At 48.0% G+C, this 15,181-nt stretch overlaps 5 protein-coding genes across 5 annotated transcripts; 1 reads left to right on the top strand and 4 right to left on the bottom strand.

The window, feature by feature from the left end:
- Window positions 1-341: 341 nt before the first annotated feature.
- FIESC28_01989 (uncharacterized protein) lies at window positions 342-2,655 on the bottom strand (the record flags this gene model as incomplete). Its single annotated transcript, XM_031156139.1, has 6 exons — window positions 342-656; window positions 1,026-1,394; window positions 1,518-1,909; window positions 1,959-2,150; window positions 2,209-2,470; window positions 2,530-2,655. 6 exons carry the CDS (start codon window positions 2,653-2,655, stop codon window positions 342-344), a joined length of 1,656 nt encoding a protein of 551 aa, XP_031019845.1.
- A 2,340-nt stretch (window positions 2,656-4,995) lies between these two features.
- FIESC28_01988 (uncharacterized protein) lies at window positions 4,996-6,889 on the top strand (the record flags this gene model as incomplete). Its single annotated transcript, XM_031156138.1, has 5 exons — window positions 4,996-5,224; window positions 5,276-5,367; window positions 5,427-6,463; window positions 6,514-6,604; window positions 6,656-6,889. 5 exons carry the CDS (start codon window positions 4,996-4,998, stop codon window positions 6,887-6,889), a joined length of 1,683 nt encoding a protein of 560 aa, XP_031019844.1.
- A 713-nt stretch (window positions 6,890-7,602) lies between these two features.
- Window positions 7,603-8,337, bottom strand: FIESC28_01987 (uncharacterized protein; the record flags this gene model as incomplete). The annotated part of the gene is made up of 1 exon (XM_031156137.1): window positions 7,603-8,337. One exon carries the CDS (start codon window positions 8,335-8,337, stop codon window positions 7,603-7,605), a length of 735 nt encoding a protein of 244 aa, XP_031019843.1.
- A 413-nt stretch (window positions 8,338-8,750) lies between these two features.
- Window positions 8,751-10,081, bottom strand: FIESC28_01986 (uncharacterized protein; the record flags this gene model as incomplete). Its single annotated transcript, XM_031156136.1, has 3 exons — window positions 8,751-9,297; window positions 9,347-9,891; window positions 9,941-10,081. The coding sequence occupies 3 exons, from the start codon at window positions 10,079-10,081 to the stop codon at window positions 8,751-8,753; spliced, it is 1,233 nt and encodes a 410-aa protein (XP_031019842.1).
- Window positions 10,082-10,481: 400 nt separating this feature from the next.
- Window positions 10,482-14,693, bottom strand: FIESC28_01985 (uncharacterized protein; the record flags this gene model as incomplete). The annotated part of the gene is made up of 7 exons (XM_031156135.1): window positions 10,482-11,032; window positions 11,079-11,606; window positions 11,652-12,306; window positions 12,351-13,309; window positions 13,402-14,454; window positions 14,514-14,610; window positions 14,667-14,693. The coding sequence occupies 7 exons, from the start codon at window positions 14,691-14,693 to the stop codon at window positions 10,482-10,484; spliced, it is 3,870 nt and encodes a 1,289-aa protein (XP_031019841.1).
- Between the last annotated feature and the right edge of the window lie 488 nt (window positions 14,694-15,181).

Genomic DNA, 15,181 nt, shown 5'->3' with positions numbered 1-15,181 from the left:
CTCCTCATCGAGGCTGGTGCGGATATCAATATCAGATGCGGGGAGAATGGAACGACAACACCTACATCTGCTGCAATAGCAGCTGGTAATATAGACGCAATTCGCATGCTTTTGGATAACGGTGTGGATGTGCTTGAGGGAACAGGGGGCTCGGAAAGGATAAAGGATTCTTGCGAAGCGGCGGGATTATGTCAACACTGCAGGAGATCACTGTGCCCTGCCTTCATCAGAGAGAGCAAGGCATGTACGCATATGCTGGATTTACTTTTATCTCTGGGGTATTGAGGTAAGAAGATCCATTTGATAGAGACCGATCCTGTCTGGTGACGACTTCGAAGATCCTATGATTCGTATCTAGAATGCTTGTCGGTAAAATTCAACTTCACCTTTTCGATCGCCTCATCACGTTCATAATCCTTCTCGTCGTCCGGGATTTCCTTGTGTCCGTCCGATTTCTCATGGCTTTTGTCCGACTTTGCATGATCTTTTTCTGACTTTTCATCTGGCTTTTCACGGTCTTTGTCCACCTTGTCATGCTCTTGGTACAATTCCTCTGCAGTCGTTCCCTCGGCGTCTTCGATGTCACATTCCCTTACTTCTGGGTCGTATTTGTACTCATACTTGTACACGTCGTCGTTGTCAGACATCTTATTCGACTGTTGTAGGATGTTTATTCTGAGTGGTAGCTGTTTGGAGTGGTAGGTTCTGACTAGTAGTGATTTTGAGTGGTAGTGGTTTTATAGACTGGTTTCTTTGAGAAGAAGGTGTTTTAGAGGGAGGTTGTGGTTGGTGGAAGGAAAGAGAAACGAGAGACTAGAAGGGGGGTAACCAAGTCATTTTATTCATCCTTCTAAACCTTATATCAGGCGAGGGCAAAAGAAAGAGCTCATCTGCGAGCAACAGAGTTACAATGCTTCAAAGTGTAATCTGGGTGAGGAGAAACTTTGAAGGAACTCAAAAAACAAAGTCAACTATGAAGATCCAGAGTTATCGGCACAAGACCAAGCCGCTGATCCACCAGATACTTTATACGATGCAATGATGTCCACCACAGAAGCATACGTTCCAGCCACAGTCAAGAAGGTTCCCAGGACAATAATCGTGAAGCTCCACAGCACACCGATGTACCAAGTGGCAGATCGGTCCTGCTTTCCACGCTTCCAATTATCGTATAGCCACATACAGCCCATAGGCTGGAATGACAGTGACGTGGCAAGTAGAGCGCCAATGAGCGAAACGAGACCACTGAAAATAGGTATTCCACTGGCAATGACGTACGCCACCACAGTGATGCCGAACGTACATCCTATCCAGGATGCCCAATGGACAAAGGTATTGGCAGCCAAATGCTTAGACCCTCTCAATACACGGACAAACACGTGCTTGCTCGCCAGCTATGACTCAACGTTAGTTTCTTAGGTACTTAGGAGGGTTCGCACGGCTACATGGATAAACACTTTGAAGCATCATGACTCCAAAGCTTGCACGGGATCACAAGAGGTTCAGGGCAAACTTACATGGCAGGTCAACATAGTAGTGACGATCAACCCAGGAAGTGCGATTCCGTAGCTAACCCTCTTGATCAAAACACCCGCCGAGCCAAGCGCAGGCGATGCAACGTATGAGCCACAGAAGTAGTACACCACACAGCCAATAGCGATATAGCAAGCACTAATTACAGTTTGACACAGTATTAGTGATCTGGTGTAGTGTCTGGGATCTCTCATCTCTGCTGCAATGGAGAAGAACGCAGGCGTGCCGGCGTATGCGAAGATAAGGGCGCAGATAGCTGAGATGGCGTTGGTAAAGCTGGGTTTCTTGAATAGGTGATAGTCTGATACCCAGATGGCATCCCTTGGAGCTGCGGCGGGTCGATCTTGGATACCAACTGCGACTGTGAGAACGATGACTATTAAAATGTCAGCAAGGGTAGTCCAAGTTGAGTTGTAATACCCTACCAGAGGTGATAACACAGACTAGGCCTAACCAAGCGAGCCAGCTTAGTTTCCCAAGTGTACGAATACTCGCAAAGATGAAGCCAGTAACAGCTGCAACAGCCACAAAAGCAGCTGTACAGGTCCCATGATTGGAAACAGCATTAAAACCGATCGAGACACTCAACATGGCGGAACCACACACAAATGTCCAATCTGCCAAAAATGAATCAGCTTATTTCCCACCAATACATGGTTCATACAGGTCACTTACAAAGGCCAAAAGCGAAGCCAAAGATTTCTCTGCCCACCTTCCCAAACATCAACCCACCTGCATCATCGATACCATAAACCTCTCTATGTCGAAGCTTGAAAGTACCAACAATGTAATCTGACCATGTCGTTATGGCTGCTACAACGCAGAGGCAGATTAGGCCGGGTATCATGCCTAGGGTATCAAAGACAGATGGAATGGAAAGGATGCCGAGGCCTAGTTGGGTTTTCATCATGAGACCTGCCGTGCCAAGCCATCCGACCTAGACATGTTAGTATTGACCTTGCCATTCGTAGATCTAGACTTTTGGTGGTTTCTCACATTTCGGTAATTTGGCCCATCATCACTGATCTTTCCAAAGACTGCATCATGAGCATGACCAGGATCATCAACAACCTCTCCAGACAAAACCTGTCCTTCCTGATCAACCTTGTCTGAGCTCAACATGTTGTAAGTCAATCAAGTCCAAGCTTTCCGTATGCTCGCATTCACTTTCCAAAGATTTGGAGAAAGGAAAGTGACCCCGACATGAACCCCATTTTGTTCTCGAAATCAGGAAATTTTCTCCAAATCGTCTCCGATACTAAGCGCCAAGAAGCACGCAATTACTATTAAAGTGACAGATTGTATATGGATGAAGTTTAGACTGGCAAATTCTTTCACTGAGATCCCACTTGGAGCCCGATGTCGGATGTTGGGGTTAGATGGGCAGCGATATCATTGGTTGATGAGAACGAGGGGTGAGATTTCAGTGGACGGTCTAAGCTGCATTGGAGAAGCTGTCGTTTTTGTGATGTGATAGAATTGGAGATGACTACTCGGCTTAACAGAATATGCCTCAGTTCAAAGGGATTAAACTATTGATATACGAATGTTCATTTTAAATACAGCTGTCTTTCCCTTCTTGGGGGCCTGACTCAAGTCTGTTCTGCTTGGCTGTTTGCTTGGCTGTTTGCTTGGCTGTTTGCTTGACTGGGCTCCGAGTCTGGTCACGTGGGCTATCCGAGTGAGGAGAATAGCCGCGGTGCGATGAGAAAACGCGACGGGAGGAATCGGGACGCGCCTTGTTTGTCGCCCTCTCTTCTAGGAAGAGCCATTGACTTGTTACGACAAAGAACAATCACTCGTGTTGATGCCACAGGAAAGAAGGGCGAGCTCATGAAGTTTGGTGCCATGTTATCGCGACCATGACAAAATCTCACTAAGCCGAGAACGACTAGATCCGCCGGAGGGATCTTGGCCATCCTCTTCATTCATCCCAGCCTCACTCGAGGCGCCGGATCTAACTCTTCTGAATTGAGGGGTTCATCAATAGTTTCCAACGCGATACTTCATTCAAGTGCCGACAGCAGCCGAAGCAATATTGTTTTGACGGGCGTTGATCTCAAGTCAAGGTCGTTCGGGTGGTGATGATGAGACATTTGGGACATGGGGTTTAGCCGTGGACAACCGAGCGGACACGGCATGTTGTCGGCGCGAGAATGAGTGGTCTACATCGTCGAAATAGGCTTTGAGATCGGCATTGATGCAGTGAGATGCACGATTTTTACTAGAAAACGCCATCTTTTGGCTTCCGTCGCGTCACTGTGGTGTCCCAGAGCTGTACACCCACTCGTGTTTAGGGTAGGTTATGTCGTCATGATTTTTGGTCGAGGTACACTTCCAACGTCTTTCACTTCTCATCTGCGGGCAAGTTCTGTACCGTAAAGAGTAATGGGAAACTGGTCAGGAGTTAAAGAACAGTACTCTTTGCTTTGAGCATGCCTTGTTGATCGACCTGATCAGGAATAGAGCAATCGTGTTTGCCATGTGTCTTGTGACGTTTTCGCAAAGTCTCACCGAGATCTGATAAACCAGAGTCAATAGATCCAACCTTGCATCCCTTTACCCGAGCTGTCATTCGTCCCCCACGACCCCAGCATCTAAATCGCGGGGAAACAAAGATCTATAACCCCAGATAATTGGTAGATCTGGAGTCTCAACCCCAGATAACGGACTTGTCGGCCGGCCTTCTCGCCGCCGAAGCACGAGTCGTGGAACAATTCGGTCGATCTAACTCGATCTCTGTTAACGTTGAATCTAAATCACCACGTGAGAAGGAGAAGGAGGGCGGAAATGGACCGAGGAGTTCCCCGCTCATCATCAATACCAGGTTTTTGGGGATAAGATTAAATTTTAAGCTGAGCGTTCGAGAGCGTTCTGCTCCACTTTATTAGCAGTGAAATTGGTTTTGAGGAACTTGTTATTGGTTGATGGAAGTCGAACTCTCCACCCCCAGATTAGCTGGTTCTGTGGAGAAGTTGGGCATTGAGAGAATGAAATTGTCAATTCTCCAAGATTCTGTCGTTTCATAGACAGGGAAATCATGCCATGACTACAGTATACTCATAGAAACTGGACATTCTATAGAAGAGACATCGAGAGAACATTCTACAAACAGCAAAGATCAGCATAAATACCAAGGCTTGGCCGCCAGTGAAGACTGAAGAAACTGCCATTTATCCCTGCACCCATCACTAGACAAGACCAAGACCAAGACCGAGCTAGTATTATTCAGGGCAACGTCCCGCACGCTCTCATCAATTGAGTTAACCGGCCACCTCGCCGATCAAAAAAAACGCTGCCCCCTCTTTACTCTTTACTTCCCCAGGCATTTTAAATAAGAATATTGGGGCCCCCTTGGAATTCTCCATCTTTCCCCAGATCATCCTTCTCTTCCCCGCATCAACATCTTTTCTCTTCCTTTCATCTTGTCACCTTACTTGGATATCCTCTGAGGTTGTCACCATGTCCGACGAAAAGGTCGCGACCGTTGCCCCAATGGCTTCCAATGACGCAGACCCCAGCAAGACTCATCCTGATGTTATCGATCATGCGCGCGCTGCTGCCGACAAGGAGCAGAAGATGACCCTCATGCAGGGCATCAAGCTGTATCCCAAGGCTGTCGGTTGGAGTGTCTTGATCTCGACTTGTATTGTCATGGAAGGTTTCGACATTGTCTTGGTCAACAACTTTTGTGAGTCTTTTCAGCATTGAGTTTGTGTCGCAATTACTAACGGTTGCGAAGACGCCTTTCCTCAGTGGAATAGGAAATACGGAACGCTTCAGCCCGATGGAACATATCAAGTGTCAGCAGCATGGCAAGCTGGTCTGAGTAACGTACGACTCCTTCCAATATCCTTGACCTTCGCAACACGGTCACTAACACGACTGTCCAGGGTGCCAACGTCGGTTCCATCATCGGTCTCTTCCTCAACGGCTGGCTCTCCGAACGTTTCGGCTACCGCTATACAATCATCGGCTGTCTCATCTGGCTCTCCGCCTGCATCACCCTCTTTTTCACCGCCCAAAACGTCCAAATGCTCCTCGCTGCCGAAATCCTCTGTGGTCTTCCCTGGGGTATCTTCCAGACCATTTGCGTCACCTACGCCTCCGAAGTTTGCCCCATCGCCCTCCGAGGTTATCTCACAACATACGTCAACTTCTGCTGGGGTCTCGGTCAAGAAATCGGCATCGGAATATTGCGATCCATGATTGGACGTACAGATCAGTGGGCCTACAGAATTCCCTACGGTCTGCAGTGGATTTGGCCTTTGCCCTTGATTGTGGGACTTTGGCTTGCGCCTGAGAGTCCTTGGTGGCTTGTTCGCAAGGGACGTGTTGCTGATGCGAAGAAGAGTCTTCTTAGACTCACGAGTTTGAACCGCGAGACAGAGTTCGATGCGGATGAGACTGTGGCTATGATGGTGCACACAACTGCCCTTGAAGAGAAGCTCACGAGCGGAAGTTCCTATATCGATTGCTTCAAGGGTGTTAACCGTCGCCGAACAGAAATCGTCTGTATGGTTTGGGCGATGCAGAACCTGAGCGGAAACTCCTTTTCTAACTACTCGACCTACTTCCTCGAACAGGCCGGTCTTTCCACCGAGCACGCTTACTCCTTTGCTCTCGGACAATACGCTATCAACATGATTGGTGTGTTCGGTGCTTGGGCACTGATGTCGCAGGGCATTGGACGTCGCACTCTATACCTGTACGGATTGTGCGGTCTTTGCACTGTTTTGTGTATCCTTGGCTTCTTGGGTCTTGTGCCTGAGGCGGATCGGGAGAAGGGTGCTCTTGCTACCGGAAGTCTTATGATTGGGTGGGCTGTGGTGTATCAGCTTACTGTTGGATCGGTTGCGTACTCGCTTGTCAGTGAGCTTCCTTCCCGACGACTTCAGATCAAGACCGTTGCTCTTGGTCGTATCTTCTAGTAAGTTTTCCTCCTCCAGATTCCCAGACTCGATGACTAACCAGCCTTAGTGGTATCGTCGGTATCATCAACGCCGTGTTGACTCCATACATGCTCAACCCAACTGCCTGGGATTGGAGCAATTACACCGGTTTCTTCTGGGTAAGTCCCGCACAAACTCTCCATCCCCCAACACAAACTAACTTTCCCCAGGGTGGTATCTGCTTCCTCTGCATCATCTACACTTACTTTCGCCTCCCCGAGCCCAACGGTCGAACCTTTGCCGAACTCGGTGTCCTGTTCGAGAAGGGTGTCAGCGCTCGCAAGTTCGCTACCACAAAGGTCGATGTCTTCCACGAGTCCGTCGACCAGCATATCCTCGATGAGCTTAACAAGGCTGATCATGCTACTGTCGAGACTGTAGAGAAGGCTCCTGGTGGCAAGTAAACTTCACGACTGGACAATTCCTGCCGAAGGAAATCGTCACCGTATAAGGAGATGGATTATATGTATAATAACGTAAAATAATGAGATATTGACTTGATCGCGTGTCTTCTTCATGTGACTGCAAATTTGAGCTGACTTGCTGGTTGAAGATCGACTGTACATGATCGGGGGAACTGCATGCGACCTCAGACGGAGGTTTGTTCATATGGGAAAGGGTTTTGCAGATCGCAAATGCCTCGGTAATGAACCCCACCTGCCAAGTTGTTGGCCAGACTTGGCTTCATACATGAGTCAGCCAGTAACGTGGCCAACCAACGCCTCAACCTGACCCTATCACAGATATCTGACCACAAGCTTTTCGGTCTTTTTATCTGACAAAAAGATATCCTCTCTAGTAGTAATGATTATCACAATTCTTTCCCAATAAAGTTACACTTTTGTGGCGTCATGACTTCGATGCTTAAACAAGAGCAAGGAGGAAGTAAAGAACCCATTTTATGCTCAGCCCGAAACTTATGGTGAATCAGGCTAGGAAGAAGAAAAGTGTTGTGTATGTAACGAAGTTATGATGTTTCAAAAGTATAATTCGTCGATAAAAAACTTATCATGATGGTGTAGAGAAGGGACAGTCTCCTTTCATCTGAACAGAAGATATGAAGTCAACCACTAATACAGTTTGTCCCACCAGGGCCCCCAGACCTCAATAAACTCCCTTACTCAACGGGAAGCCACTGACTAGCCAACTGCTGAATCCACTCGGGACATGGCAATTCCACCTTGACACTGTCCCTCTTCTCCATCCACTCATAGAATGCCCTCAAACTGGCCAACTCAGGATCAACCACAAGATCCAAACCATATACATCCTTCCCAAAATACAGAACTGCTTGAAGCACACAATCCGCAACATTGACCTTTCCTTCATCCCCATTAAGTCGTGAATCGTTGTCATAGTACTTTGCCAAAAGCTTCAAGTTCTTGTAGCAATACTCCATTATGAGCTTCGAAGCAGTGGCATTTGTCGTCTCCAGTTGTACAAATAACGCTGTGCCTTTATGGCAGGCTAGAACGAATTGACTTGTGATTTCATCTGCGAGACACAACATGTCCCTCACTCTTGCCTTTTCTGCCGCTGTCTCACCCAGCATGCTACCCTTGGCCTGTTTGGAAAGCTCAACTTGCCAGGGTTCTTCAGGGCGGTCGCAGATGTCTTCAAAGTACAGCAGAATAGCAATGGATTGCTTGATGAACGACCCGTCGGGGAGGCGTAGAACGGGGACGGAGCCCTTGGGTTTGCGAGGAGCAGAGAGTTCACCAGTTTCAGAGGCCGTGCTTTCGGATATTTTTATGAGAGGTGAATTGAGGAGGTTCTTTTCAGCGAGATAGGTTAGAACTCGACGGGGGTATACACCCCACGAGAGGACGAAAAGTTCAAGAGGGGGATTCATTGGAATGGTAGTATTGATTGAATGAAAATGAATTGGATATTCCTGTTTCGCCAAAGACATATGCGCAGTTTTATAGCAAAGGTTGGAGAGTTTCTGTAAGCGGAGAGTTTTCGCTGAAAGTGCCCGGTAGGATTGCGGAACAAAGAATTAATGTGCGACCGGATCCTTCTGATGATAAGCTAGTATATGTTAGGATTGCGGAATGGTGACATTGAATCCTTCTAGTACACGCCAAAAGCCTCCGTCCTATGGAGTACCGTCTATGCAGATGATCGACATGGCTGTGCCATATGCCGGGTACTGCGGCCGGACACTTTAATCCAAAGCTGGGAAAGGTTTGTATTTACATTTATAACTATGAACTCAGTTGAAGTGAAATGCTCGCCTCATTTTCGGAGGCTCATGACCACACTCTACTTCTTGAAGTACTTGATAGGGAACTTGGTCCCCATCTCCTTGTAAGCAGCAGGGTTGGGGTGCAGACCATCCCCAGAGTCAAACTTGGCCAACAACTTATCTCCTTCGCCAATCAAGCTAGCAAAGTCAACAGTATGGTCAAAACTGCCATTGTTCAGAATGAACTCGTTGATAGCAACCCTCGTCACCTCCCTCTCTGGAGCATAGTACTGGTTTCCGAGCATTTGGGTGATGGTAGCTCCGATGCTTGTCATGCCAGCCTTCTTGATATCACCAGCGATCTGCTTATACGCTGCCATGAGGCCGGTCTTGATCTTCTGTTGAGTGGAGGCATCGGTGGCAGATGGACCAATATCGTTTACACCTTCGAAGATAACGACGAACTTGGCGCCGGGTTGCTCGAGAGCGTCGCGCTTGTAGCGCTGGAGAAGAGGAGGTCCGAGACCACCTTGGAGAATGGCGTTGCCTCCTGCGGCCATGTTGTTGACGGCTACGTTCTTCATTCCTGATGCTTGAAGATGCTCGGCAAGGGCATCAGACCATCTGCTTCCGATTAGCCATCATATCAACATCATGCTGTGAGGTTACTTACCGATCATTCGTGTCATCAGTGCTGCCTCGTCCATCAGTGATACTATCACCCAACAGAACAACAGCGAAGTGATCCTGAGGCGCCCATGTATCAACGCCATTAGCGAAATACCAATGCTTAGTGCTTCCCTCCGAAACGGAAGCAGCATTGACATGGTTACCCTTCTGCATCCACGAAGTAGTTCGGCTGCCAGGATGGCCGGTGATGATAGCTCCGGCCTGTCCCTTCTCAGTGTATACAGAAAGAGCAAGATTGGAAAGAGGCTTGAGCTTAAAGTCGATAGGGTCGGAGTAGATGATTTCTCCAGCAGGGACAGAAACAGATTTCTTGCCCTTGAACTTGAGGCTCTTGAGCGTCTTGGTGTCAATCTCTCCGACACCAGCCTTTCCACCGACGGGAAGGGCAATCGATGCCGCGGTAATGGGCAGAGGGGTTTTGCCGAATATGTTGGAGAAACGGACACGGATCTTGTCTGTGCCGATGGACGTGCGGAATGTCTGACGCAGAGTAGTATTCAAGAATTGAGCAGCAAGATCCGGTCCTCCCTGAACACATGTTAATAACAATGACGATCGAATCGATGAGATAACTTACAAATGGAGCGGGAGCAAGGTTATGAGGCTCAACCTCTTGGGGCATGGAAGCCCATGTTCCAACCCAATGCTTCTTATCCTGAGGAGCAGCACTGGTGGTGAAAGCCAGACAGGCTACGAGAAGCGCTTTGACACCCAACATTTTTGCTATTGATGGATTTGGTATACGAAAATACAAACATGGGACGACGATCTTTTATATATCCGTCCATGGTGTTTAGATGACGGCGGGATGAAGGGCCCATTAGGCTAAATCGTGGAGATCGTCGTCTGAAACCACTTTTGCCGACCTTGATTTTTTCCAATTGATGGACCTTTTGCTTCCGAAAAGCCGAATGGGGTTTGGCCTGGAACCCCTGTATCGTGTTAACAGCCGACCCCACATGAGAACCAGCATCTCGTATTAACGTCATGCAATGGAAGATGCTCATATTATCCAGTGTCTAGGCTGATGTAGCTAGTCTATTCAAGCCAATGCTCATCCAATCCTTCGATAAACTCCAAATCAACATTGACAAAACACTTCCACAAATCAACTTCCCTCAACCAAGGCTTCGTCTGGAGGGCAAACATAACCGCCGTACGAACTTGAACAGATCCTTCTCATCATCACCCATAACCAAAATCAGATCACCACGATTCATAACCTTGTCCCCAAACTTCTTTTTAAGAATATTCAATCGTAGCTCCGTGCTATGATGGATGCTGAACTCACTACCAGGCATGTCCTTCGGCACGAACTTAAATTCCCATGAACGGTTCAAACTGTCGAGGAAACTTGTCATTCCGCGGTTCATGGGGCCAACCATAAGAGGATAGTAGTGAGGTGCTGACCAGAGACGAAGCAATGCAAAGCGAGCGTCAGGGTGTTTGGCAGCGAAAGACTTTGCGCGAGGAAGGACATGCGGCCATGATGAAGGTGGGACATAGGACGGTGGGAACCTTTGATTGAAGTTTCCGTATTGGTCTTCGTAGTTGACAAACAGGTCGAGTTTGTCAGGACGATGAGGTTCCTTGCTGGCTGTCACCATGCCACTAACAACCTCGGAATTAGGTTGAAGATTGGCTGGACCTATAACACCAGCTTTGTACACTATGATCGGTCAGTAAAGCTTTCAAAAAGGTATAGGGCAACATACGTTGAGCGACAATGGGTCTCACGGCGAGACTCCATTCCATGGGATATACTTCAGCCCAGAAACGGTCTGTATCCTTGTCATAAAACCCTTTCCACTCTTTCCAGAATTCCTTCGGGCGGAACTTGTAACTCGTTCTGGTTCGACGATCAGGCCTGACCTTGCTTCGTTCCTTGACGTCGAAAATCCCGCTCTTGCGAAATTCCTCGCACGAGTCTGAGCTGACAAACATCGTGACAAGCTTTGTGACTTCCAAATTGGGGAAGAACATAGCCATCATGGCGAAGGCCTGCACCATGTCTTGCACAATGAAACTATTTGGCCAAGGAGCTTGGGGATCGTGCGAGTAGTCGAAGGGATCGTAGTCGGCGCGAAGTTCCAGCCAGTCAAGGATGGAAGCGATGTGCCAGACCCAAGTGGTTGCTCCAACATGTGTTTGTTGAAGCATTGCGCTAAGACGATCTTGCAACATGGTGCACTTCTCCTTGTATCCTGGTTCCAGATCACCAGCATGTAGAGATTCTTTGAAACCTAATTTTCATCAACAACTATCAGCGTAAAGGACGGAATACTTACTGAAAGATCGATCTCTCTCCATGTTCTCCATCGGGTCAGAAGAGTCCATCCTCTTATCAAAATTCGAGCTCTTGTGCGACCTCGTCAGTCCCGTCTTCTCAAGCAACACCTTCTGCGCAGCATCTGGCTTCTCCTTCCTCGCCGCCACGAGGCCGGTCTGCAAAATATGCGGCACTCCCCAAATGGTGATCTCTTCATGATCCTTCGCCTCACGCAGGGCCTTATACGGATCTTTGCCTGCGTTAATAGCATCAAGGCCCTTGGTCATGTTCCTTGCATTGCTGGGTAAAACACCACTCTCGATATCAGCTACACCATTCCTGATCTCTCGGAAAGCAACGCTCGTCTTGTTGGAAGTGAGTTCATCGGGGAAGAGAATTACTTCTTCGAGTTCATTTGCTTTGTTGTAGAACAGATACGGTGAGGATTCTATTTCGGACTCATCTCTGGTAGTGATCTCCTTGTCACATATGTCGAAGAGTTTGAACGAGGAGGCTTCATGAGAAACAGTATCCCAGAGGCTCCGTACGTTCTCACCAGGCTTGATGTCACGAGTGTAACCTGTATCCACATCGCGGTGGAGGTTGCGAAGTAGTGGTTCCGTGTGTTTATACATGTCCTGGGGCTGTCTGATGCGCAGGACATTGCGAAGTTCCTAGACTGTTAGCCGGAGTGTTGCATATGTAGGTTGGAACTTACAAGGAGGACAGTGTTGCACATATCCACGTGTGATTGTCCCGGCACAAAGTCCCAGATAAAGACATCGTAGTAATCCGTGAATCCAAAACGCCATTCACGGAGCACATCAGTCAATTTCATAAACTCAGGCCCAGCGGACAAAAGATCCTTCCATTCGTTCTTGGCTGCCCTGCCAATACCTTGTTTGCGTCTGAGGGTCCAGAGCTCATCCTTTGGAGGTGCAGTAATGACACGACCAGTCTTACCATCTCTCACCATAACAAGCACTTCACCCGCTCGCATGAGAAGATACTGAATAAAGCGCCTGGTAACAGGATCATTTCTCTTCATGTTTCCCACCATAATATTCCTCGCCTCAAGCAAACTGTGCGCACGACGCTGTGTACCACGGCCACCGACTTGATCATGGTGTGTGCGAGATTCAGCTTCAAAATCGGTGAAGTAAGGGAAGAAGACAAGCTGTTGAAGCTGTTGCATGAAACGATCCATACCCCAAGCAGTCCAATCCGACGCAGGAAAGTAATGCCAGATCGACAGCAAGTTCAGATCAGAGAATTCATTCCAGTTTCTGGAGAGTTGGATTGCATGTTTGATGTCACAGTCCTTGGCCATAATGGAGAACTGAAGCCATCCGTCTCTCGACATGGCATTTTCGCTGGCATGGTCCCAAATACTCTTTCCACAGATCGTGACTTTGGATTTGGACTTTGACTTCCTGTACTTCCTCTTCTTCTTATCGCCGTAGCGTGACACTCGATCCGTAAACCAGTCATCGGTATGAAGATGATGATAGCGTCTGTCTGCTCTCATGATGTCCGCCATAGTCTCGTCATCATCGTCATCATCATCCTCGATAAGAATTTTCTCATCAGGGTTGTCGCCGCGAGCGAAATCAGCACATGCGTCTCTGATGTTCTGAAGAGTAGGTTCCGCGACCTTGAGACAGAGATCTCGCAGGTCTGCCTCAGCGAGGTGGAATCATTGAGGAACTCCTGTACACGGTTTGCACGAAGAGCTGCAGGGAGAAGAGAAGCTTGCGAGAGAACAAGACAACAGAAGAGGAACAGCTTAATCTCTCGAATATCGCGGATAAGAGAATCGATCTCGCCCTTAGGCAGAGGCGCAGTCTTATCCCACGTCTCATGAGGATTTTCAAGGGTACCAACGATTTGCATACCAGAGAGGTTGTCGAGGTTCTTCTTGACACCTTCACTCAAACGCTTACTCATTTCCTCTTCCGTCTCAATGTTGTTCTTGTCCGGCTCTTGCAGTTCCGTTTGTTCGGCTTCCTCGGCTCTGTGTTGCATAGCTAGGAGCTTCAGCTGGCCAACCAGCGAGTCCTCGAAATCGGGAGCCCTGTTGGCATTGCTCTTGGCCTTCCCTTTCTTCTTCTTATTTTTCAGCGTTTTCGCCGAAGCAGCAGGGGCTGGAGCCTTGGGCTCCGAGGAGGTTGCAGAAAAAGATGCTTTCGCGGGTGTCTCCGATGATACCTCGGCAGTCGAAGTTGGTTCCTTGATATCGATCGGCATCCAGAGGAAATGCTTGATGAGATCGATGTACTGGTTCATTTTATCATCCTCCATATCCTCAATAGGATCCCACGCCTCGTCATCATCTTCACTCTGCGCCATCCTCTCCTTGTACGCCTCACCCAGAAACGCATCCTGAATCTTCTGCTCTTCCTTCTTCCTCATGTACTCCAACCTCGCCTCAAGCTGCTTCATGTGTCTCTGGAACAACTGGGCTTCCTGTCTGATCTTCTTCTGCTCCTTGTCGCGATTTTCCTCCTCATCCTGCGCATTCTTGACCCACGAGTACCACTGCTCGTTCTCATAATGGATCGCCATGAATCGCTTCTGCGCACGTTCAAGAGCGCGTAGGACAATGTGTCGTGTGCTGATGAGTTTGTCAAGATAGGCTTGGTGGCCATAATCATAAGATATGGAGTAGAAGCGCATATGGTGTTGTTTGCGGGCTTCAATTACACGGCTGAGGGTCTGATATTTTGTGAGTAGGTGGTTGAGGACTTCCTCAATGTTTTCCTTTTCGGTGATGTTGCCGAAGTCATCGTTGGCAAGAGGGATGTTCTGCTCAGCGAGATAAGCTGGAGGATGGTTATCCAGAAAATCAAGCTGTGCATTACGTCTTTTATATCCAACATACAAGCCGTGAGCTTGTCGTGAATGTAAGTAACAGAAGAGCTGGTTAGCGTGAGTAGCTTCTGCCGTGCAACACGCTGCTTGTCAGGAGCTCTAAGAGCCTATACGAGTTACTGTCAGTCCAATCACTTATTGAAACGTATTTAATTGGTCTTACCTGACATTGCGGCATGATTAGAGCCATCTTTACTCAGTTTTAGCATGTGCAGGTGGAAGTGCCTGAATTGGGACTGTGAATCTCCTCTTTCGCTTAAGTTTCAGCTCGTGCAAGGGATTGCTGACCAAGGTTTCCAATGCCGGGAGTAAGTTAACGCGTGTCGTCATTCACAGAACTTTCCCCTCTTTTTCCCAAACAAACTCGAAATTCTAATTTTGGCACCGCGTTGTACATACCCTGAAGCTTCTGATAAGAAGTCTCATCATCACATCAGAAAAAAGAGATGAACCTTCGTGATTTTAACTTTAATATAGTCAAATGTCTCTCAAGGGTTTTTGTTAGTCAGCTGGTACAAGATAAGATTTATGAACGCCCGATATGATCCTCACAGCTACAATCGCCCAGCCGCTGATGTTCCTCTGGTGTGCTTACACCCATGGTTCTTCTCCGCGTTTGTAACTTTGTACCGAATCAGGCTGTACACATGCATGTCTCGCACCTCTATCAATATTCTA

Source organism: Fusarium coffeatum, assembly GCF_003316985.1.
Source record: "Fusarium coffeatum strain FIESC_28 chromosome Unknown BRIP53273_contig_43, whole genome shotgun sequence".
Lineage (NCBI taxonomy): Eukaryota > Fungi > Ascomycota > Sordariomycetes > Hypocreales > Nectriaceae > Fusarium > Fusarium coffeatum.
This window is presented reverse-complemented; position numbering and strand designations above follow the sequence as displayed.